Below are 23,042 nucleotides of genomic sequence, written 5' to 3'. Positions count from 1 at the left end.
AGAGACAGAATGGCGGACAAGACCCCAGCGTTGTAAAGTCGAAATCATGTAAGTATGGCGATATCACCATATTTACTAGAGTTGTCTGATATCGGCTGATTTAAGCATTTTAAAATGATATCGGAAAATATCAATATCGGTTTTTCAATTATCAGTTTTGGCCCAATACGCATGTTGCCTTCTGCTTTCTGTCTTTGTACAAGGGGTGGTCACAGCTTCAAGCAGCACTTAAGATGCTTGGGATGTGTTATGTGAGCGTTATCAATATTAAACCATCCAGTGGCGTATCACAATACAATTAGCCATAATATGTCAAGTCCACGACCGCATATATCGGTATCGGTTTGATATTGGTATCGGATTTTTGGAATATCATATATCCGTTATCGTTTAAAAAGTCATTAGTTGAATTTTTCTTTTATCACAGACAATTGTTTTAGGTTGTTTTATTTTACCTGATATGTTTCGGCAACTACTTCCACCTTCATTACAGTGTCACTGGTGTTGGTGTGACTCGTCTTATCAGCTAATGGATGTAAAATCTGACAGGTGAGTCACGCCCTCTGCTGACCATTCACCTTTCAAGGATGCTGGTCTAGGTAGTAGAGAGAATGTAAGCCCCCTTGTTGCTGTTGATGGTCCTCGGGCCCCCCTTGCGGATTTCAATGGCCTCCCTGGTCTTGCGCTGCTGTTTGTTTTCTTCAGTGCGGATTAGAGATGTGCCGATCGATCGGGTCCGATCACATAATTTTCAAAGTATCGGAATCGGCAAAAAAAATATCGGCCATGCCTTTTTTAAAATATGTTTTTTTTTTTTTAATTAAATCGTTTTCTAATTGTATTTAACGTTACAGACATAATATGTTACACTCTCCCAGAGTCTTTAGGCTTAAGGTAGGGTTATCAAATTTATCCCAATAACGGCAGCAATTTTTAAAAAAATGTATAACGTTAAAATATTTAACGCAATTAATGCATGCGCTGCACGACCCACTCACGCATTGTCGCGCTCAATCTGTAATGGCGCCGTCTTACCTATATAGAGAGATAAAAGGCAGCGTAAAATGAGTAGAGAGAAATTTGGCAGCCTTTGGAACCTTTTTTTAATTGGCTAAAGCCTACAGTCCCTCTCCCTACGATAAGAAATATCATGGGAAGCAATGTGAGGAAGCAAGGTAGCACTTGTTCTTTTTCTTAACACCTTATGTTATTTTCCAACGCAGAGAAGATATATGAATTGATAGCACTACACACAGTCATGGTTCCACTTCCCATCATGCATTTGGCCATGGCTACAGTATCATTTACTGAAAGCTCAACAAATACACTAGATGGCAATATTTAGTCACAATATACAAAGTCACAAGTCTTTCTATCCGTGAATCCCTCTCACAGAAAGAATGTTAATAATGTAAATGCCATCCTGAGGATTTATTGTCATAATAAACAAATACAGTACTTATGTACTGTATGTTGAATGTATATATTCGTCCGAGTTTTATTCATTTTTTTCTTAATGCATTGCCAAAATGTATATGATCGGGAAAAATTATCGGGAATGATTGGAATTGAATCGGGAGCAAAAAAAAGCAATCGGATCGGGAAATATCGGGATCGGCAGATATTCAAACGATCGGATCGGGAGCAAAAAAACATGATCGGAACAACCCTAGTGCGGAAGACTCTGGCACTTCCCCTGTCCATAATGTGGTTTTCCCTTTTGCAGTGATCGGTGATGGCTGACTTGTGGTGTTCCTGTTGTGCTTGTTATTTTATTGCTGTTGTTTTTCTTGTTGCTGTCTCCTTCTCACACACTGTTGTTAAGCTTTTCCCTGTCTCCCCGATGTATAATTTATTGCATGATTTGCATGGAATTTCATACGTATATGGCGTTGCATTTGTTTTCTGGGTGGATTTTGTCCTTTGGATGGACCAATATCTGGTGGAGTGTTGTGTGTGGTTTTTCAAGGGGGCTTACATGCTCCCTACTACCTGGACCAGCATCCTGGAAGAGTGAATGGTCAGCATTCATCAGCTGATACAGCTGATAAAGACGCGTCACACCAACACTAGTGAAACTCTGATGAAGGCGAAAGTAGTTGCCGAAACATGTCAGCTAAATATAACAACCTAATCCATTGTCTGTGCTAAAAGAAAAAAAAACAACTAATCTATAAGTGTAGACAAAATGAACTCAATATAACTAAAAAGTCATTATCGGACAACTCTAATATTTACATATTGTCACAAACCTAATCAAGGTTGCTAAGCAAAATGGCCACTGACCAAAATCTGGGCTAAAGCCAATGAATATATTTGATTTTAGATAGTTATTTCATTTGCGTCAACATCAATTTTCTAGCTGGATTTGTGCCGATGCGGACATACTAGAAAGAAATGGGGCGTCTTCCCTGTGCTTTCCTATATTTAACGTGCAGCCCCCTCCCCCTGAGGCGAGCGTGTTTTTCAGAAACCACCTCGTCTCTCTCTTCCTGCTCGCATGTTTAATCAACCACTATGGTCGCCATGACGACGGCAGCACCAAATCTGCGCCGGGGCCTTGAGAGCCGTGACCCACTTAGTGTACGTCAACAAATTCAGTGGGACAATAAAGTGAGTGAGACGCATTAGCCGTATAACGTGGCCCCCCTCGGGGCGTAAAAGCACAGCGAAGCCGTGCTCGCTTTTGCTTTTTGTTTCTTATCTTCCTGTAAGCGGTAGAAGAATCTCAGTGTGACTGCTGAGGAGTTTATTTATTAATATGTTTTGTCAGAGTTCACTCCAGGATCTACTGTCAAAGGCTAAATGGGAAATATAGAGTTCAATTCAGTGCATGACAATCAATGGGAGTGAATGAAACTTAATTGAACGTGACCCCGTGGAGCCTTTTCAGGGTGTGACATCCGCCCCCTTTGCCAATGAAAACCCATTTCATGTGATAGGAGTGATCGATAAGACCACGGATTTTGTGCTTCATGTTGAATTGTTTGGTGTACGAGTGTATTTTATTGTTGTTCATTGGTTAAGCAGATTTGGTTTGGACATTCAATGGAGGACTAATAAATGTATAAGGTGCAGTACATATTCTTAAGGTGATATATCACTATACTTTGTATCTCAATAAGTTAATTATATTCCATAGACTTCACTATCAGTTGATGGGACACGGGCTCGAGGCTGATCCGTAGGGGGCCTATTTTCAAACACTTAAAATTCAAATATTTTCAAAACCAAAGCCACAAGTGACCTAAAATCAAAACAGGCACCTACCTTAGGCATACAGTGGGGTAAATAAGTATTTAGTCAACCACTAATTGTTCAAGTTCTCCCACTTGAAAATATTGGAGAGGCCTGTAATTGTCAACAAGGGTAAACCTCAACCATGAGAGACAGAATGTGGAAAAAAAAACAGAAAATCACATTGTTTGATTTTTAAAGAATTTATTTGCAAATCATGGTGGAAAAATAAGTATTTAGTCAATACAAAAAATTTGGGGACTTGTCTAATTATTATTTACATACATAGTGAAATTTGTCCGAAATTATGAAACAGTCTATTTTTTATTCCTGATTCCTAAATGTTTATCATGGCTCTGGTTACAAAAATGATGGTCATATACAAATTAGGTATAAAAATCTGAAAAATGAATGTTTCTGAGTAGAGTTGTCTGATATTATCGGGTGGCCGATAATATCGGCCGATAAAAGCATTTTGATATATTGGATAATATTGGTTTTGTGCTGATATGCATGTTGCCTTCAAAACGAATGTAGAAGCTTTATGCCTTTGTACAAGGACTGGTCACAACTTAGCAGAGCAGTTATGCTTATCAACCATCCAAACGAAGATGCCTAGGATTTGTTTGTGTTATTTTTGCATCCGTGGTGCAAAAATTAAATGAGCAATAAGAGATTGACAAATAATGAGATGTTAAAGCAACACTAGGTAACTTTTCAATCTTTATAAAATATTTTTATAACATTTGTGATGATATGTCAACTGACAACTAGTTGAATGACACTTATTTTATATCTTGAGGGGGTCTGTATTACTTTCACCTTGAGGAGGGTGGCAGGAACCCTGCCACACACCAAAAAAAATACAAATGTGCTGACTGCTTTACAGCATACGTCACTTCCCCCTATTCCCCATTTATTATAAAGACGGAAGTCAATGCGAACGCTTTCGTGCGAAATCTGGAAAGATGGCAGAGCAACAAAGGAGACAAAAAGTTTTGTCCGAGGAGGAAAAAAATTGGGAGGCTACCAGGGATAAAATGATACTCAAGAATAAACATTGGCCCCTCATCCCCGCCCCCCAAACCAAACTTGTCAGCGCTGAGGAGTTCGGGTGGGGTGGGGGCTGGGTTAGCCATACTAAGCCACACGGTTGCTAACCATCATATGCTATTGTTTAGCCACAACTAGATTCATTACCTTATTACTACACATCCTTTACACAGCCGCTGGAAACAGAAATGCCGTTTAATCCATCTGCAGGCGACTGGGATATCATGATTTTACGACACTTTGCGGGTGTGCGTTGGCCCTTGTGGGAAACGCAGTCTTCCTTAAGGCAAACACCACCGCTTTTGTCCACCAACGTCGCAAAAATCGACCAAAACTGAGAAGTTACCTAGTGTTGCTTTAAGTCCACGACCGCATATGTCAGTATAGGTCTGATGTCGGTATCAGATTTTTTGAGTTGAACAATATTATTATTATTTGCCAACCGTTTAGAATATTTCCCACCAAAAATTGGGTGATAAAGTACACACATGGCCTCGAGAAGACATCATATATAGAGTTAAACATTATGAGAAGCATCTCGTTGCGTTGGCATAGGTCACACATAAATTCAGAAGCTCAAAAAAGTAAATATACCACTCACATTTTTCAAAAATGTTCATATTTGTTCACAGGTAAACACTTGCTACAATCGAACCAAGTCAGGGCACAATGTAAATTTACTGTCTAAACAGTAACTGTCATTAATCTGAGAGTTGACTTTCAAATGACATCATCCTTTGTAAACACCTACTTACTTTTTGTTTGCATGTATTTTCTTTTTCCTTTTTATCTCAAAACTAATCAAGTTCCTGCAAGAACAATAAGAAAGTACTCTTTCCAGTAATAGCTCAGACAAATTTCACAGGAACAATTGGTGGAACTCCCTTAACCGCAGCCTGGCTATTACATTTATAGTGTCAGAACAATATGAGGGTTCAAGTTTTTGTATTGATTTCCATGAACAGCACTGGTGATGATGCAAGACGGCTGTTAACGGTAAACACATGCAGAACCCTATTGTTTGATTATAACTCAATCAGAATTACATTGAAAAATAGTAGTTTAGTTGTTTTACACACTGCTGATTAATTTGTTCCCAGTCTATTTTCAGGAGTTAGTCCCTAAAAGCATTCAGAATAAAGTTTTTTTTTGTTTGTTTCCTCCCACCGCCTGACGTAACAGTTCTTTGTCCTATCTGTATGTCTGCAGCGGCTTTGTAACGCATTTTGACCATTTATTTCAACAAACGAGTCCACAGAAACGTTTAGGAATTAGGGTTGTCCGATATTATCAGGTAGCCAATAATATCGGCCAGTATAAGCATTTTAAAATGATATCGGATAATATCGAAATCAGTTTTTCATTTCATTTTCTCTGTTTTGGGCTAATACGCATTTGGCAGTGCTGTCATGTCTTCTTATTGCCTGCCTGTGTTTCTGGGGTTTTATTCGCCCCCTGCTGACACTTAGGTGTAATTACGTTTGATAATCTCAGTACGTTCTGCTGACGTAACCATATGTCAACTTAAACTCATTGTGAATAGAGAGAGCTCAGTGGACGGCCAAAACTTCTGCAGCCAGTGTACTATAGCAGTTCTTGCCATCTCACCTTGTTTTTTTTTTTGCCTTATACAAGCATCACTTGTAAGTTATATTCTTACTTTGTGTTGTATATTGGAGATATGTATAGGCTATTTCGTTTTGTTTGAATTTGTGGTAAAATGTGGTTTCTGTACTGTACATTATTTGATCGCTTGCAAGCTGTACTAGCAGTTGCTATTAAAATTGACACGTAGTGTATACTGTACTTTGCTTTTTTTGTGACTATATTTTATAATATTGACACATTATTTGTTGTTTTTAGTTTTACAAAAAAGTATCAGTGCTCTTGTCAAGAGACAGATGACCACAGTAAAGCCAATTCAACTTTACTCCAGCGACTGAATTCTCTCTAGAGCCTGATTTGTCTAAATCTGTCGATTTGTGTACCCACACACACATTGAAGACAGAATTGGTGCCTTATTGGCACTTTGCACTTGGACTTGATCCAAAAAACTGATGTTTGCACCATTTTGATTTCAACAATAAATATATATATATATCACTGAGTGTCAGGACATAGCCGTGAATGGCCACAGCCGGATTTTGGAATAATTTTATGGGAGTGAATAAATTTTTAACGTTTTTTTTTTTTTTTTTTTTTTTTTTTTTTTAACTAAATATTAAACATCAATTAATGTTTATAAGCTAAAAATGACAGACATTTTGAATAATAAATATAATTAATTACCTTCTTTTTATGGCTGGATTGAAACAAAAGCGGTTGCGCGACGTCTGTATACTGAGGTCTCCAGGGTAAAACAGACAAATTAAAAATAGTTCCTGGGCTTAATGCACTATAAATCTGCTATGGCAGCATATGGAAATATTGTTCTATCAAACACAACAGTTCTTTTGGCTTAAAATACAGCAGTTTGTTTTAAAGAGGGGTGCAAGAGCAGAAACTGCTTTCTCAGTCTTGTCTGTGTTTTCTGCCATACACATACACGTATATACTGAATCTGTGTACCCGAACACACGTTGAGGACAGAATAAACAGAATAATTGGCACTTTGTACTTAAACTTGATCCAAAAATTTGATGTTTGCACTATTTGATTTCAATGATAAACATATCAGTATAAGCGCTTTTTCCAGAATTTCAGTTGAAGTTGTTTTAATTTTTCACAGAATGTTTACCGTAATTTTCGGACTATTAGGCGCAGCTGACTACAAGCCGCACCCACCAAATTTGACATGAAAACGGCATTTGTCCATAGATAAGCTGCACTGGACTTTAAGCCGCAGTCGTCCTCACAGTATTATGGGATATTTACACCTAAAGATATTAACTGGTAACAGCAGCGTCATAAGAATGTCATAAGACAGTCATAAGACACTGTCATGAGCATTGATTAATGCTTATGACGGATGTCATTTAGGGTCATCTGGCAAATTATCTCACTTTTGAATGGATGTAAAAGATCCGAGCTGGACATTAATGGAGTTAGTGACAAAATTTGCTAGATGACACTATTACTATACTATGACCTCTTAACTAAAAAAAAAAATCAAGAAACAAGCCACACTGGACTATAAGCCGCAGGAGTCAAAATGACGGAAAAACGTAGCGGCTTATAGTCCGGAAATTACGGTATTTTGGAAAAGTTGCTGCATTTATCATTATTAAAGCATCCAATTGGGCATCACAATACAATTATCCATAATATGGTAAGTTCACGACCGCATAGTATATCGATATCAAATTTTTGGAATCGGACAATGATGGGATATTGGTTAAAAAGTCAACTGTATTTGGAATTATTCATCTGATCTTGGTGGAGGTCTGTGGCATTGCAAAGCGGATAACGTCTAATAAAATATGAATGATGAAACAGAAGGGGAAGTGAAGTCTTGCCGAGAAGATTCTTGGCTCTGCAGAAAATAACAGGTGTTCAATTCTCACTTTTTCCATTTGGCTGACTAATATGCGGCACCAACTCAAACGAGTTGTCATACCCCCTCCTGCTTAATTTCACATTCTCTGTCAATGAATTTAAAGTGTTTGTCGTGTGCTTGTGTCGAGTTGTGTGTGCGTCGCTTTCTGCGACACATTTGCTTGGCAGCTAAGTGGGCAAAATGTCCCTCCGCTGCTTGTGACTAATAAGCTCTGACTTGCGGCTTTGAATTATTGAAATGTCCAATGCATTTGTTCACTCATTAGTTCATTATTTTGTCCATTAATTCGCATTTCTGCTGTTTTTTAGGTAGTTTATTACCTAAAGTGAGCCGACTCATTTGTTTGTTCAATTTTTCACTCTTTAGTTTGTTAGTTCACCAATTCATTCGTTTCGAGGTGGGTAGTGACAAGTTACATTTACTTGAGTAACTTTATGAGAAAAATATACTTCTTAGAGTAGTTTTACCACGCAATGCATTTGTCAGGTTTGCAGGCAGGCAGGTGGTGTGTGGACCCAAATGCAGGTAAAGGGAGGCTAGGCAGATAGATGGTGCAAAAATTATTTCATTCAAGACAACAAAAACAAAGTACAAAACAAAGGCTGTGGTGATCCAAAATCTCTTAACAAACAAAAGTCAGGCCAACTAATAAACTTACCGTCCAAGCAGGACGAGGAACACGAGGAACTGGGGAAAAACGCTGACATGAACGTGGAGATTGACATTGACATAGACACTGACATTGACAATGACGCAACAAGGAGTGAAAAGAAACTGGGTGCTTATATACACACATGCAGACAAGGGGTAACGAGACAACGAGGAACAGCTGGGTAATACAGGAGGACTCACTAGGAGCAGGCACAACAGGTGAAATCAATGGGTAATCACCACTGTTGTCAGTAATGCGTTACTTAACGCGTTACTGAAATCTGATTACTTTCTTCAGTAACGAGTAATCTAACGCGTTCAATTTTCCAAACCAGTAATCTGATTAAATTTAGCGTTACTATTTTGTTTTTGCCTCATAACGTATGTAGAATGAAGAATACTGTAGTCATGTATGTAGAGCATTTCTCATCGGGGGGGGATCACGTGTATTAAGGTGCTGTTTGAGGCTGAGCGCTGTCTGCCACGGCGGTCAACAACATAGCATTCTGACTAGGCAGCGAGGCTAACAGTGAAAGGCAGGATATATACCCCAAATGGATAGCTTTGATCACTGGAAATACAGCCATTTCTTCACATTTCTGTCCAATAAAGATGACAAAAATATCTCGGTGCGTTGCAAACTTTACGCTGGCTGAAAATGACTGTCGGTCGCTAAATCAACAAAGAAGCACTTGGAATTACAGTGCAACGTGACAAAACTCGGAACAGCCTACAGGTAAGAAGACAGCCAGCACTTCTACAGTTTGTAACCAGCCTTTATGCACATTTTATTGTCAGTGTTTGTAACCATAGGCGGAGTTTTGCTTTTGTGGGGCTGGGGGTAAAGCATGTTGATGACAAACAAAAGTCAAAAGTTTGGACACACCTAAGCATTTTTACGTTTGATATATTTTCACTACTATTTATAAATCCTCTCTAAATACATCAAAACTATGAACGAACATGTGGAATTGCCAAAAAAAGTGAAATAACTGAAAACAGGTTTTACTGTATATTCTACATTCTTCAAAGTATCCACCTTTGAGGTGTCGCCAAACTTTTGGCCAATACTGTATATATACATATATATATATAAAACTGTTCAAGCTCAGTTGTTGTTGGTTGCGTTTGAAAGCTTAGGTTTACAGAAATTCTAAATATCCATCTTGCCTCCACAGGTGTAGTTTTGGCTTAGCAAAGCAAAAGCTACTGTCTTAGTTGGTAGTCAAATGATCTGCTCGAAAAATGATTTTGACCCGTTATGAAATACGTTGTAGGATTCTTGTTCATTTCATTAATTTTTGTTGTTTGTTTTATTGCTTTACAACTTTTATAGACAATATTTTAACAGCTAGATCTTTATTTTAAAGGGGAAGTTCAGAATATTTGACATTAGGCTTTACCTTGAGTTTGATTTGAACAAATTCCGTGCAGTTTGTCAGTTATTTGTTAGTTTTAGGGCTCCGGGGTGGCTAAGCTAGCGCGAGTCAATGGTGGTTGAAATCAACTCCCTCGACTAATTAAACCCCCGCTAACTCAAAGCCTTATGTGAAAAATTCAGTTACATGTGATCAGTGTTGTTAATCTTACTGAAAAAAAGTAATTAATTATAGTTACAAATTACTTCTCCCAAAAAGTAATTGCGTTAGTAACTCAATTACCTGAATGTAAGAGTAATTAGTTACTTGGCAAAGTAATTGGTGATAATTACTTTTTTTTTTTTCCCCTCAAAAAAAAAAAAAAAAAAAAAAAATTGGCCACACTATGTGAAGTTTTTTGTGAAGGTTTTTGGTACAATTGGCCCGAGCCCAATTCTTGACCCAAATTTACCCTTTACCCTGAATCAACTGTTAAAAGTTGTTAAAATTGCTGCCATTATTGCATTTGTTCCCTTCTCTCTACTTTCGACATATGAAAGTTTTAAAACTGTTTCATCATTTAAAGATAGATTATAGTCAAGATTTTGCCGATTTAGAAGTAGTTTAGATAAAAAGTTACTTAGGTTCGCTAGGAAGGTTCTCTACAACAGAGCCGTCCTAAAAAGTCTACTGCTTTAAGATGGCGGCTGTCTACTGACGCATTTAGTGCCATGCAGTGTTGTTAATTTTACTTTAAAAAAGTAATTACAGTTACAAATTACTTCTCCCAAAAAGTAATTGCGTTAGTAACTCAGTTACCTGAATGTAAGAGTAATTAGTTACTTGGCAAAGTAACTAGTGATTTTTTTTTTTTTTCCTCAAAAAAAAAAAAAAAAAAAAAACACAGGTCACACAATGTGAAGCTTAAAGGGTTTGGGGGACAATTGGCCCTAGCCCAATTCTTTACCCTCCACTTAACTAGACACAAGGGTATTGCGATAACTAGCTAGTAACCTTTGCTATGTGTGGAAGTCATTTAAAGTTGTGAATCAATCGTTAAAGTTGTTAAAATTTCTCCCGTTATTGCATTAGTTCCCTTCTGTCTACTTTAAACATGTGTAAGTTTTAAAACTGTTTCATTATTCGATTTTCATCCATTCGATTTAGGAGCATTTTAGATTTTAAAAAATTACTTAGGTTCGCTAGGAAGGATCTCTACATCAGGGCCTTCCTAAGTTCCTGAGAGGTCTACTGCTTTAAGATGGCGGCTGTTTACAAACGCATGTAGTCCTTAAAACATGTTGGCAATGCAGCAGTGTCTGTCATTTGCATCTAGTTCTATAATATGATATCTACCGTGTCATGTGGGCGTAGTTTGTCGGCTATGGCTGCAGTCAGGTATTATTGAAGCCACCTAGCATCGCGGTTGCAACGGCGTCTTCCCCACTCCTGCTCTGCTCTCGTCCCCGTGAGTCCGTTTCTCTCAGACTTTTTTTTTATTCAACCAACTTAGTAACGCATAGTAACGCACGCCTTTCCCGCCTCAGTAACGGTAACGGCGTTGCCAAGATGAGAAAAGTAATTAATTAGATTACTCATTACTGAAAAAAATAACGCCGTTAGTAACGCCGTTATATTCTAACGCCGTTATTAACAACACTGCATGTGATGACATTTTTTTGTCATTTTTATGTTAAAGCAGCAAAAGGAGAAAAATTGGTAAAAAGTAATTGATAAGTTACTTTTAAAGTAACTTAGTTATTTTGATAATAAAGTACCGTATTTTTCGGACTACAAGACGCTCCTGAGTATAAGTCGATCCAGCCATAAAATGCCCAACGAATAGAAAAAAAACATACAAGTCGCGCCGGAGTATAACTCGAATTTTTGGGGGAAATTTACTTGATAAAATCCAACACATAGAACAGACATGTCATCTTGAAAGGCAATTTAATATAAAAATACAATAGAGAACAACATGCTAAATAAATGTACAGTGTACAGTGCATGAACAACGAAATGTGAATATACTGTCCTACGCTACGGCTCAGTCCTGGCTATACAGCGAACTCCCAAAAATTTGCTGAATCAATTTGGTCCTCGATAGAAAACAGGTTCGCATCAATGTAAATAAATGATAATTAGGTACTATTAGTAATAAGTAACAGGTTAGCATGCGTTCGCTATCATTAGCACATCGTTCAAACAACCACACAACTGGCTCTAAGTGTCCGATCGCGGGTGGAAAACACACAACAACAACAGAAAAAATGATACACGCAGGCGTTGCCTCTGTAGAGATTATTTAAAAGCATAAACAATGAAAGTAGGTTCGCAGCCGTCTATTCTCTCTCGCTAACTCGCCCACTCACTCACTCAGAGCTACGTAGCTGTCCGTCTTCTTCTGGTGTGTGAGCACTCTTCTTCACGTAAACAAGTGCGAGTGCGCCCTCACGTGGGCGTGAAAGCGCCACAAACTAAATGCATCCATTTCAAGATAAAAAAGTCAATAATACAATTGAACATACACTGCCAAAGGCAGAACGCGAACATGGCCATAGCTATAAAGAGTTATTCAGAGAACTATAGCATAAGAACATGCTAACAACTTTACAAAACCATCAGTGTCACTGCAAAACACCAAAATAACATGTGAAATTATATCATAATGTGTTAATAATTCCACACATAAGTCGCTCCTGAGTATAAGTCGCAGCCCCAGCCAAAATATGAAAAAAAACCGCGACTTATAGTCCGAAAAATGTGGTAATCGGTAAAGTAACTAGATTACTTTTTTGAGATGTAATCAGTAATTAAATTACTTTTTTTAAGTAATCTGTGACAACACTGGTAATCACAGGGACAAGTCACATTAGGAAAAAACCAACACAAAACCTAACAACATTTCTCTTGAGTAAATTTGTGAAAAAGAAACAGTACTCTTACGCCGTTACTTTGGGCTACACCACAGTCATTACATTTTCCCTATTTTATTGTACATATTGACTTTATTTTTGCCAGAGATGCCGACAGTAGTTGTCTGTTTCACCAATGAGACATCAGAAACGATAACCACATGACTCCACTCAGAGGTGAAGAGAATCGTATCTTTTCTCGTATTTACTGTTTGACTGTTTGTATTACTCAAACACACCCTCTATAAAATAAATAGCATTTATATCATAGTTTAAGAAAAACAAGCAGACTATTTTTGATATTATGAACAGTTGGACTTGAAATGATTAGAATTTACAGTGCCAAGACAACGGGCAGATAAGAGCAGAACAGATACAGGAGGCCTTCTGACCTCGGAAGCCCAACGCCCGTGTCATGCAGCTGACTGAGCAAGATTGACGCTGACAAGCAGGTGTTAGGCAAGACATCTTAAAGCCCACGTCTGCACAATCAAATCCTGCATTCAACTTTTCTGGACAGTCCAGAACAAATGGCGGGACATTTGTCTTGTCACAAGGAACATCTGATACGGAGGAACCCGTGACCGAGAAGTGAATACTCACCACTCACGTGGCACTGAGGATGGCAAAATCCTTAACTCTCGTTGCCCTGACAACAGTAAAGCCCGAGTTCTCCTGTCCAACCCACAACAAACAATAATCCTAAACAACACACAAACACACCCTTCTTCCGGACCACAGCCCGCCTCACCAGAGCCTTTAAAAGACTGAATGTTTAACTTATTGTGGTCATTTTTCTTGGGAATCTTATGTTGACTTGTGATATGGTGACCCTGGATCAAGTTTGCTTCCTCGCCTGGGTCTCTCTGTGTTGTATGATTGCTGCTGACTTGGAATAAATTGTCAACTTGTGTTTCGATGCCTTTTTTTCCAGCTTTTAAAATGGAGTCCGTACAAGAGGTTAGACTAAGGTGACCGAGCGGAGTTTGGCCTTTTGGCTGGGATGTAGGAGTTTTGCCGGCCCGGAACTGCAGATTGGCTGGCGTGATTCCAGCCATCTGGCTAAAATTTCACATTCCTTCAGATGTAACAATGGAGGGCACTCATGCTCTATGGATGGGTGATGTTTGAATTTTTGTCTTTTGAATCCCAGGATTTTGTTGTGTTTCTTTGGCCCAATTTGGTCATTATCGGTTGTTGTACAGTATAATAATTACAGCTCATATAGATGATGTTGTGCTGAGGAAAAAAATCAAGATACCATTGTTTAAAAAAAAATCACACCTTAAGCATTTATTCACAATTAAAGTTACTCATTACTTGAGTATTCTTTTCAACAAATATTATTTTACTTGTGCTTGAGTAAATTTTTGGATGACTGCTTTTACTTTTACCTGAATAACGTTATTTAGAAGTAACTGTCTTCTTTATTGAGTTAAATTTTTAGCTTCTCTTCCCACTTCTAGTCCTTTTTTTGCGTGCTTTCAAGGTTGCTTGTTCATCCATACATTTGTTTGCTGGTTCACGAGTTTGTTCAATTGATTTTTCTTCTATTAGTTAGTTCGCTTTGTTTACTAAAGTTGTGAGTCAACGAACAAGATCTCAGTCAGTCGGGCAGACCGTTCCGACATGTACAAGTAACACTACCTGAAAATTGTACGAGAGTGGTTTGTGCTCTGTAATACTGTACTTTGTAATAAAAGTGATGAGTCGCCACCTAAAAAAAGGAATGGACGTGACTTGTAGAAGTGCAGAGCAGCTTGCATGGATGCTTCTTTTGCTCTGGTGAGCATTTGTGTTCGAGGCAAAGACTTTTCTGAATAGCACTGTTTGAAGCAGCGCACACTTAGGAATCACGACACGCAAAAGCCAAGTAGTGCTGCCTTCATGTATGATAAAATCCAGAAGATGCCCACTAAACGGTGCTTGTGTATGATTTTTTTAGTTGTGGCTTGTTCGACATGTATTCCTTGTGCTATTCTTCCCACGATCTAGTCACATGTCATGGGTGAAGTGATGACAGTAATGAATACTTTACTTTGCATGAAAACCAGCTCCATGGTAACAGTTCATTTTCCGCAGCAAGGCGCTCAATGGCAGTTCTAAGGGTACTCATACCATTTTCTACAAGAGGCTGTACTGTACAAGGTGCATTGCTTTAACCTCTTGACGCCAAGTCATTTGGATTGGATGTCCATCACCGTCAATGACAGTGAAACTTTATCACTCAATGCCAGCTATCCCAGTGAAATAGATTTAATGTCCATCACTGTCAATGGCAGAGAACGTGTTAAGATGAGTGTTGCATTGATGCTGATACTAGTACTAATATGGCACTAAATCAGTACTTCTCAAATAGTGGGGCGCGCCCCCCCTGGGGGGGGCGCAGAGCGATGCCAGGGGGGGCGCATGTGACCTCGGGGAACATGCTTTTTTTTTTTTTTTTTGCCGTACTGGAATAAAGTGTACTTGCACATCCGCTCAGTGGGTGGCAGTGGCGCTCTCATTTTCAGAGTGCGCGCAGTATTTTTGAACTAAGGAAGAGCACTCAGCACACACAGAAAACAGATATGAAGAGCAGTGTGCCGCCGCCGCTATCGAAAGCCGTTTTCCGACCGGACTCACTCACACAGCGACCCACTGTCTTGTCCGGCTCTCACGTCGCCGCCCGAGAAGTGCAATTTTCGGCTTGGGATCGTCACGACGACCGCCCTCACCTACAGTTCTACCTCGGCCGCCGAGAATGCGCTTTTTTCGTGCTGTTTGCCTTTTAGCTTTGAGTTTTAATACAGTGGGTGATGACGAAAGACCACTGTTTACTGTGTCTAAAAATAATTATAGCAGACAGCTAGAAGCCAAATCAATTAAGACGCCACTTAAAGACATTAGACCCCAATCTCATTGATAAGCCGCTTGATTGTTTTTCAGTGAAAACGTGCCGAATATTGCCAACAATCGTCCTACTTTGTCAGTGTTATATCAGTAAACCAGTGAGCATTGACATTGTTAGCATGCTCATTGCAAAATAACTCCACACTATTGCAAAGTGAGCAGCAAAAATAAAAACTGTCCTTCTGTCCAAGGACACTCTTTTTTTTTCTTTTATTCAGTTTTGTTTTTTTGAGTCCATTTTTTTGGCATATTGTCCTCATAAGTGAATGTTTCTAATCAATTTTAATTTGTTATTATTTACTGATTTTATTACATTTTATTTTTCTGTATCAATTGGTCAAAAATGTACCATGAGTGTATTTTTTACAGTTTGGATGTGACTTTTTTTTAAATTCAGGCAAATTGATGCGTGTCAAGTCTTCTCTGTTACAAACAAAACAATGTTAATAAAGTTATACTTTATTATAAGTTGATCTATGTTACTTTTTTTCTTTATTAGAAACAAAGGCCTCAATGTTAGGCAGATGCGTATTTATAATAGTAATTTTATAGACAAATGATAATATTTACAGTGGCGGCAGAGAGTTTGGGGGGGGCGCGAAACATTTACGTCTTCCTTGGGGGGGCGTAACAGAAAATAATTGAGAAGCACTGCACTAAATGATCAGAAATAATGTGCCAATGCCCTGCAATATGTACTCTTATACCCCTTTCCCACTGGCCAAAAAAACCATGTCAACCCACTAACAATCGGCTTTTGGTGGCAGTGGGAAAGGTGCGGCAACCCGCCTCGACCCGTGTCAATCAACCCGCCAAGCGACCCGTGTTATTCGTCGGAATACCGATGCAGGCAAATCATCTGTTCTGCTACTATTGGATCTCAGCGCCACATTTGACACGGTTGATCACAACATACTACTCAGCAGATTGGAACAGTGGGTAGGGCTTACTGACACTATTCTTCAGTGGTTCACATCCTATTTATATGATAGTTTCCGACTGACACAAAGAAATCCCTATCAGTCAGAACGAACCAATTTCACGTGTGGAGTCCCTCAAGGGTCAATTCTTGGACCACTCTTATTTAACATCTATATGCTTCCATTAGCTCAGATAATGGAACAGTATGACATCTCCTATCACGCCTATGCAGATGACACACAACTGTACATTTCTGTGTCCCCACATGATTATAGTCCCTTAGTCTCCCTGAGTAAATGCATTCATCAAATCAATGAATGGATGTTCCAGAATTTTCTCCAGTTAAATGTGGAGAAGACAGAGGTAATCATTTTTGGGCCAAAAAAGGAAAGGTCAAAGATAAGCAGCCAACTTAGCACAATGTCACTTACAACTACAAATCAAGTCAGAAACCTGGGCGTAATTATTGACTCAGACCTAAAATTTGATAGCCATCTAAAGTCCGTCACTAAATCCGCTTATTACCACCTAAAAAATATAACCAGAATTAAGGGGCTTCTGACACAACAAGACATGGAAAAACTTATGCATGCATTCATTTTCAGCAGATTGGACTATTGCAACGGTATATTTACAGGTCTTGATAAAAAAAATCAGTCAGGAAGCTGCAGCTAGTACAGAATGCTGCAGCCAGAGTCCTCCCAAATACAAGGAAGCTGGACCACATAACACCGGTTTTGAAATAGCTACACTGGCTTCCAGTGAGTCAAAGGATAGACTATAAACTACTACTGCTCGTCTACAAAACACTTAATGGCCTTGGACCAAAATACATGCTTGACTTGTTAGATTCCTATGAGACATCTAGACCCCTAAGGTCGTCTGGAACCGGTCTTCTGCATGTTCCAAGAACAAGAACCAAGCAGGGTGAGGCAGCATTTAGTTAATATGCTCCTCATCTCTGGAACAAGTTACCCGAACCTCTGAAGTATGCTCAAACTGTTAGCTCTTTTAAATCAGGGCTAAAAACGCTTTTGTTTAGCACTGCATATCCATAACTGTCTATATATTTCAATCTACCTGCTTTCTATTCCTCTTGTGCTTATCTCCATTGCTGATTTCAACTATTATTAGGAGTAGTAGTTTTTGTTTTATTTTTTATATTTGTTTTATTTGTATTTATTTTTATTCTGTGATTAAGTGCGATCTTTTGTCTTGGTTTTTACGTTGTATTGATTTATATGTGATTTTTATGATCTTCATGTGATGTAAAGCACTTTGAATTGCCTCGTGTTGAATTGTGCTATATAAATAAATTTGCCTTGCCTTGCCTTGCCTTAAAATCACCTCGGCTCTGATCGTCATGCAGTGTGAAAGCGAAAGTCAACAGTCAACACCCTAATCTACGTGGTCACGTAGGCTCTTACGTGATGCGTCATAACAACGTGCCAGTCGCCTCCCATTTACCACGCCCCACAAACGTAGTTACGTCGATGCTCATAACAAAGCTAGTAGAAGAAGAAGAATTCACGTCGCCTACGTTGCTTCAGCAAAAGCAGAGTGTTGATCCTTTGCTGCATTTCGATCATTTTGATGGCAGTAAAAAGCATGAAAACAGAGAACACAAACGGAAAGGAGGCTTCCATGTTGCTCTGCATTGTTTACTTCCTTGAATTGAATGAATTTGGTCGCACTTGTCGACGCACATTTTAGCGTGGTGACGTCACGTAACCTTACGCACGGCTGAGGATGGGTGGGGGCTTGTTTTAGCACAAACTTCATTGGTTAAACTCTCTGTGCTCGATTGGTAGGAACAAAAACCAGGACCCACAGCGGCCCTTGAGGACAGATTTGGACACCCATGGTATAAAGATCATGCATTGCTCAGAAGGTTCCCCTGTTGAAACTAGTACATGGGAAGGCCTGTCTGATGTATGGCAGGGACCATCTAAATGATGCAGAGGGGTCATGGGAGAAAGTCATGTGGTCAAATGAGACCATAGTACAACTTTTTGGTGCAAACTTTAATCGTCAAGCGTGGAGGAAAAAGAAGGACGAGTTCAATATCCCAAGAACACCATCCCCAATGTGAGGTATGGGGGTGGAAACCTCATGCTTTGGGGCTGCTTTTCAGCAAAGGGGACAGGACAACTATACTGTATAAAGCAAGAGTCAAGAATCTGCATTGGACATGGTGTCAAGGGTCAGGAATCTGCATTGGACAAGGTGATGATGCTGGAACTTTGGTTTGGTGCTGTTCCAGTGAGATTTACAAAGATGACTGCTTGAAGAAAACATCAAAATTCCCTCTGTCCTTGATGATATGGGGCTGCATGTCAGGCAAAGGCACTGGGGAGATGGCTGTGGTTAAATCTTCAACAAATGCACAAGTTTACATTGAAATTTTAGACTGCTTTCTTATCCTTTCAATTGAAAATATGTTTGTCATTGTTAGGTTTTGTGTTGGTTTTCTCCTAGTGTGACTTGTCTCTGTGATTGCCCATTGATCTCACCTGTTGTCCCTTCTCCTAGTGTATCCTGCAATCTGCATCCTACTGTGTTACCAAGCTGTTCCTCGTTGTCTCGTTACCCCTTGTCTGCGTGTGTGTATATAAGCACCCGGTTTCTTGTCGCTCCTTGTTGTGTCATTGTCAACGTCAAAGTCTATGTCAATGTCTTTGTTCATGCCAGCATCAATTTTGCCTCTTCCTTCGTCACAGCCCTCATGTTCCTCTGCCTAGTAAGTTTTTGAGTCCAGTCTTTTGCCAATACCCTGGGTTTTGTTTGCAACTGTGTTTTTGGGATTACCTCAGTTTTGGTTTGTACTTTGTTTTTCTGTTGGCTTTAATTAAATTACTTTTGCACCACCTTTTTGCCTCGCTTCCCTTTCCCTGCACTTGGGTCCACACACCACCTGCCTGCCCAGCATTCCTGACAGTCATTTTCCAAGATGACAATGCATCATGCCACAGAGCTAAAACTGTTAAAGACTCATCCAGTCAATGTCATGGCCTGCAAATAGCCCAGATCTCAACCCTATTGAAAACCTGTGGTGGAAAATGTAAAAAAAGGCAACTGCAATCAAAGAGAGTGGGCACCAAATTGATGAAGAATACTCATCAAGTCCATACCTCAGAGACTGCAAGTTGTCATAAAAGCCAGAGGTGGTGCTACTAAATATTAGAGATGTGTTTTGATTGTTATTTATTTGTTTGTTTCTCATGAATCGATATTTTTTTCCTCAGAATGGAGTGATTCCATATATATTGCCCTGCATTTGCTCTATAAAAGTAACATTTACTTACCACCACAATGTTTTTATTCATTTCTTTTAGTGTGTCTGAATGCTAAAGAGTTGAACTTTTGAACTAATTCATTATTTTTTTCGAGCTTTTTATCGGAGTTTGTTCTACATGATAAAATGTCTGAGTGAGCGCTCATCCGAGACTGGTGATTCCATACTTTTTGCTAGGGGTTGTATATATAATATATATGCACACAAAAATGCAACCTTAGTCTTAGTTGAGAAATCAAACTCCCAAGTCAAGGTATACATTTAATGGACAGTAAGCATCGGTTGCAGTCTGACGGATTCTAGTCTGGAGTCCTACATGGAAGCAAACAAAGGCAGTCTAGCGCACCCCTTAAACTCACCCCCACCCCCCCGGTTCACACCCCTCCGACGACCCAAACACAACACGCGCAGACGTGCGCACTCTAGTCGAGTGCTCCCACTCATTGGACAAAAGAAGTGCATGAACAGCTGCTCCTCTACTGAGTACTTACAGTATATAAAACTTTCCGTATTTATTCAAAATATTAAGACACCACTCACCCTTCTGGGTCTGCCCCTCGTCCATGTCTTCTTCCATTGTGTCTGTTGTGTGTTAAAGCAGTAAATAAGAAGCCTTTCCGCTTTTCAGCGTCTTCTGGTCGTTTATGTCAAACGATTTAGTCCACAAAATGATGTCGTTCCGGTGCTGGCAAGTCCCAAGAATGCTGTCAGCTCTCCGTCAAGCATCCGTCTTTGTGGTGCTGTCCATTGCACGCTGCTGAAACAAGTGCTGAAAAGCCCTCCTTGGTCCCTAGTGGAGGAGGAGGAGGAGGGAGATGGGGGGATGAGCGAGCAGGAGGGAGGGGAGGGGTGTTGGAGCAAAGGGTGGACTCAAAAGCGCATGTGTGGTGGGGGAAGGGGGTGGGTGAGGGCTAAACATGGTTGGTGAAATACGCGATGGGAACACTGTGACGAGCGTCTAGACCCATGTTGAGAAAAAGGAACCCCCTCCTCCCCAAAGCCCACCAGATTGTTTTAGACGAACCCCGCAACCGACAACACTTGCTCCGCTGCATTAATGCAGCTTTTCAAAAAATGGGGGTTTGGGGGGGAACATCTGATTTCCAAATGGGATTCTGCCTAATCGTATTAGTGGGACACATTTTATTGTACAGGCAGCGATCATGCCGCAATGTGATCATGTCCGTGACAGATCTTCCCATAATTCCATGTCCCATTTCTTTGAAAGATGGCATTTGACTTTCATAACCCGAAATAAGATTCAATTATATTTCATGTCAGTTTTTTTTCCATTATTATTTCGGGTAACATTAACTAATATACAACAACTGACGGCTAATAAATCTCCAACCCATAAATGATCACTGCCACTCTTCACATTTCAAACGGATTAGGCGTCTATCGCCGATTTTATCAGGTCTTTATGCAAGCCCGTTCAGACTATCATTTTCAATCGCGATCCGTAAAGTGCCACGCATGCGTAAAAGATATCAAATTGATATGGCATAAAATCGTGCCGTGTAACATGACTTGCATGTGCAAATATAGAAAAATACGTCACAAGCAAGAAGTGCCAATGAACAGTGCCCTCCATAATTATTGGCACCCCTGAAAAAGATGTTTTTTATAGGGCTGTCAAACGATTAAAATTTTTAATCGAGTTAATTACAGCTTAAAAATTAATTAATCGCAATTCAAACCATCTATAAAATATGCCATATTTTTCTGTAAATTATTGTTGGAATGGAAAGATAAGACACAAGATGGATATATACATTCAACATACGGTACATAAGGACTCTATTTGTTTAGTATAACAATAAATCAACAAGATGGCATTAACATTATTAACATTCTGTTAAAGCGATCCATGGATAGAAAGACCTGTAGTTCTTAAAAGAAAAATGTTAGTACAAGTTATAGAAATTTTATATTAAAACTAGGGCTGTCAAAATTATCGCGTTAACGCGCGGTAATTAATTTTTTTAATTAATCACGTTAAAATATTTGACGCAATTAACGCACATGTCCCGCTCAGACAGTATTCTGCCTTTTGGTAAGTTTTACAGCAAGGCTTTTTGTGCTGTCTAACAGCGAACTCTTGTGGTCGCTTTGCGACATGGTTTATTGTTTTCTTGCCACTTCAATATGGCTGCACGACGTCTCGGGCTGACGCCTACGTTGTAATGTTGTGCTTATATGATCCTTGGACAAGATTTGTCCGTAAGTATGGTTGTTGTAAAGAATGTACATATTATGTTAGTAAGCGAAATGTTATATTTTTTGTATGAGACGCTTTTTGTTTATGTTTAGTGAACCTGTATAGCGTGCTAAGCTAACGTTGTTGCTAATGCAATGCTTGTGTACTTTTTTTTTTGTAGTTTTATGACAGTCTAAAGAGGACAATGGTTTGAGACTATTTTATTAATAAATCAGATGAAAAAGGAAGAAGTCTGATTATTAAGGCGTCGTTCACTAGCTGTCTAGCTTTCGAAAAAGTACACGCTTCGGAGTGAGGACAGCATAGACAGATTTAAATGACAGTAGAGTGAAATGCCCACTACAGTCCTTATGTACCGTATGTTAAATGTATATATGCATCTTGTGTCTTATCTTTCCATTCCAACAAAATTATTTTACAGAATATATATATAATTTACAGAAAAATATGGCATATTTTATAGATGGTTTGAATTGCGATTAATTGCGATTAATTACGATTAATTTTTAAGCTGGAATTAACTCGGTTAAAAATTGTAATCATTTGGCAGCCCTAATTTATATGTATGCATTTATATACTTTATTTGTATACTGCTCACTTTAAACTCCAAACTACTCACGCACGTGCTCAAATGCACTGTACTCGATGTAAAGAAGGACATCAATGGAAAGAAACTTAAGAACGAGTAGTAGCCATAAGCGGATTTTCAGGGGTGGCCAGCCCCCCCGCCCCCCGGTGGCCGAAAAGTTTCATTGCATGTAATTCCTATACAGTATATGATTTTAAAATTCAGAATTTTCAGGTAAAATAATGGCTAAAAAAGTTGTAAAGCAATAAAACAAAAAACAAAAAAAGGATGAAATGAACAAAAAAAGATATTTTTACAGTGGGTCAAAATTATTTTCCGAACAGATTATGTGCCTTGAAACCACAGGTGTCAAACTGATTCCAGAAAGGGCCAAGTGGGTGCAGGTTTGCTTTCCAACCAATGAGGAGGATAC

The 23,042-nt window shown here is 39.1% G+C and overlaps 1 protein-coding gene across 1 annotated transcript in view; it reads right to left on the bottom strand.

Annotated features, from left to right (window-relative positions):
* The window catches only part of gpm6aa (glycoprotein M6Aa), a 56,481-nt gene extending 35,860 nt beyond the window's left edge, over window positions 1–20,621 (bottom strand). Inside the window, exon 1 of the mRNA XM_057850232.1 lies at window positions 20,360–20,621. Coding sequence (XP_057706215.1) covers window positions 20,360–20,396 — 37 coding nt within the window. The 5' untranslated portion in view covers window positions 20,397–20,621. The remainder of the gene's footprint in view (window positions 1–20,359) is intronic.
* Between the last annotated feature and the right edge of the window lie 2,421 nt (window positions 20,622–23,042).

This window comes from Corythoichthys intestinalis, chromosome 11 (assembly GCF_030265065.1).
Source record: "Corythoichthys intestinalis isolate RoL2023-P3 chromosome 11, ASM3026506v1, whole genome shotgun sequence".
NCBI classification, from domain to species: domain Eukaryota; kingdom Metazoa; phylum Chordata; class Actinopteri; order Syngnathiformes; family Syngnathidae; genus Corythoichthys; species Corythoichthys intestinalis.
Note: the sequence above shows the minus strand (reverse complement) of the source record. Positions and strands in the feature narration are given on the sequence as shown.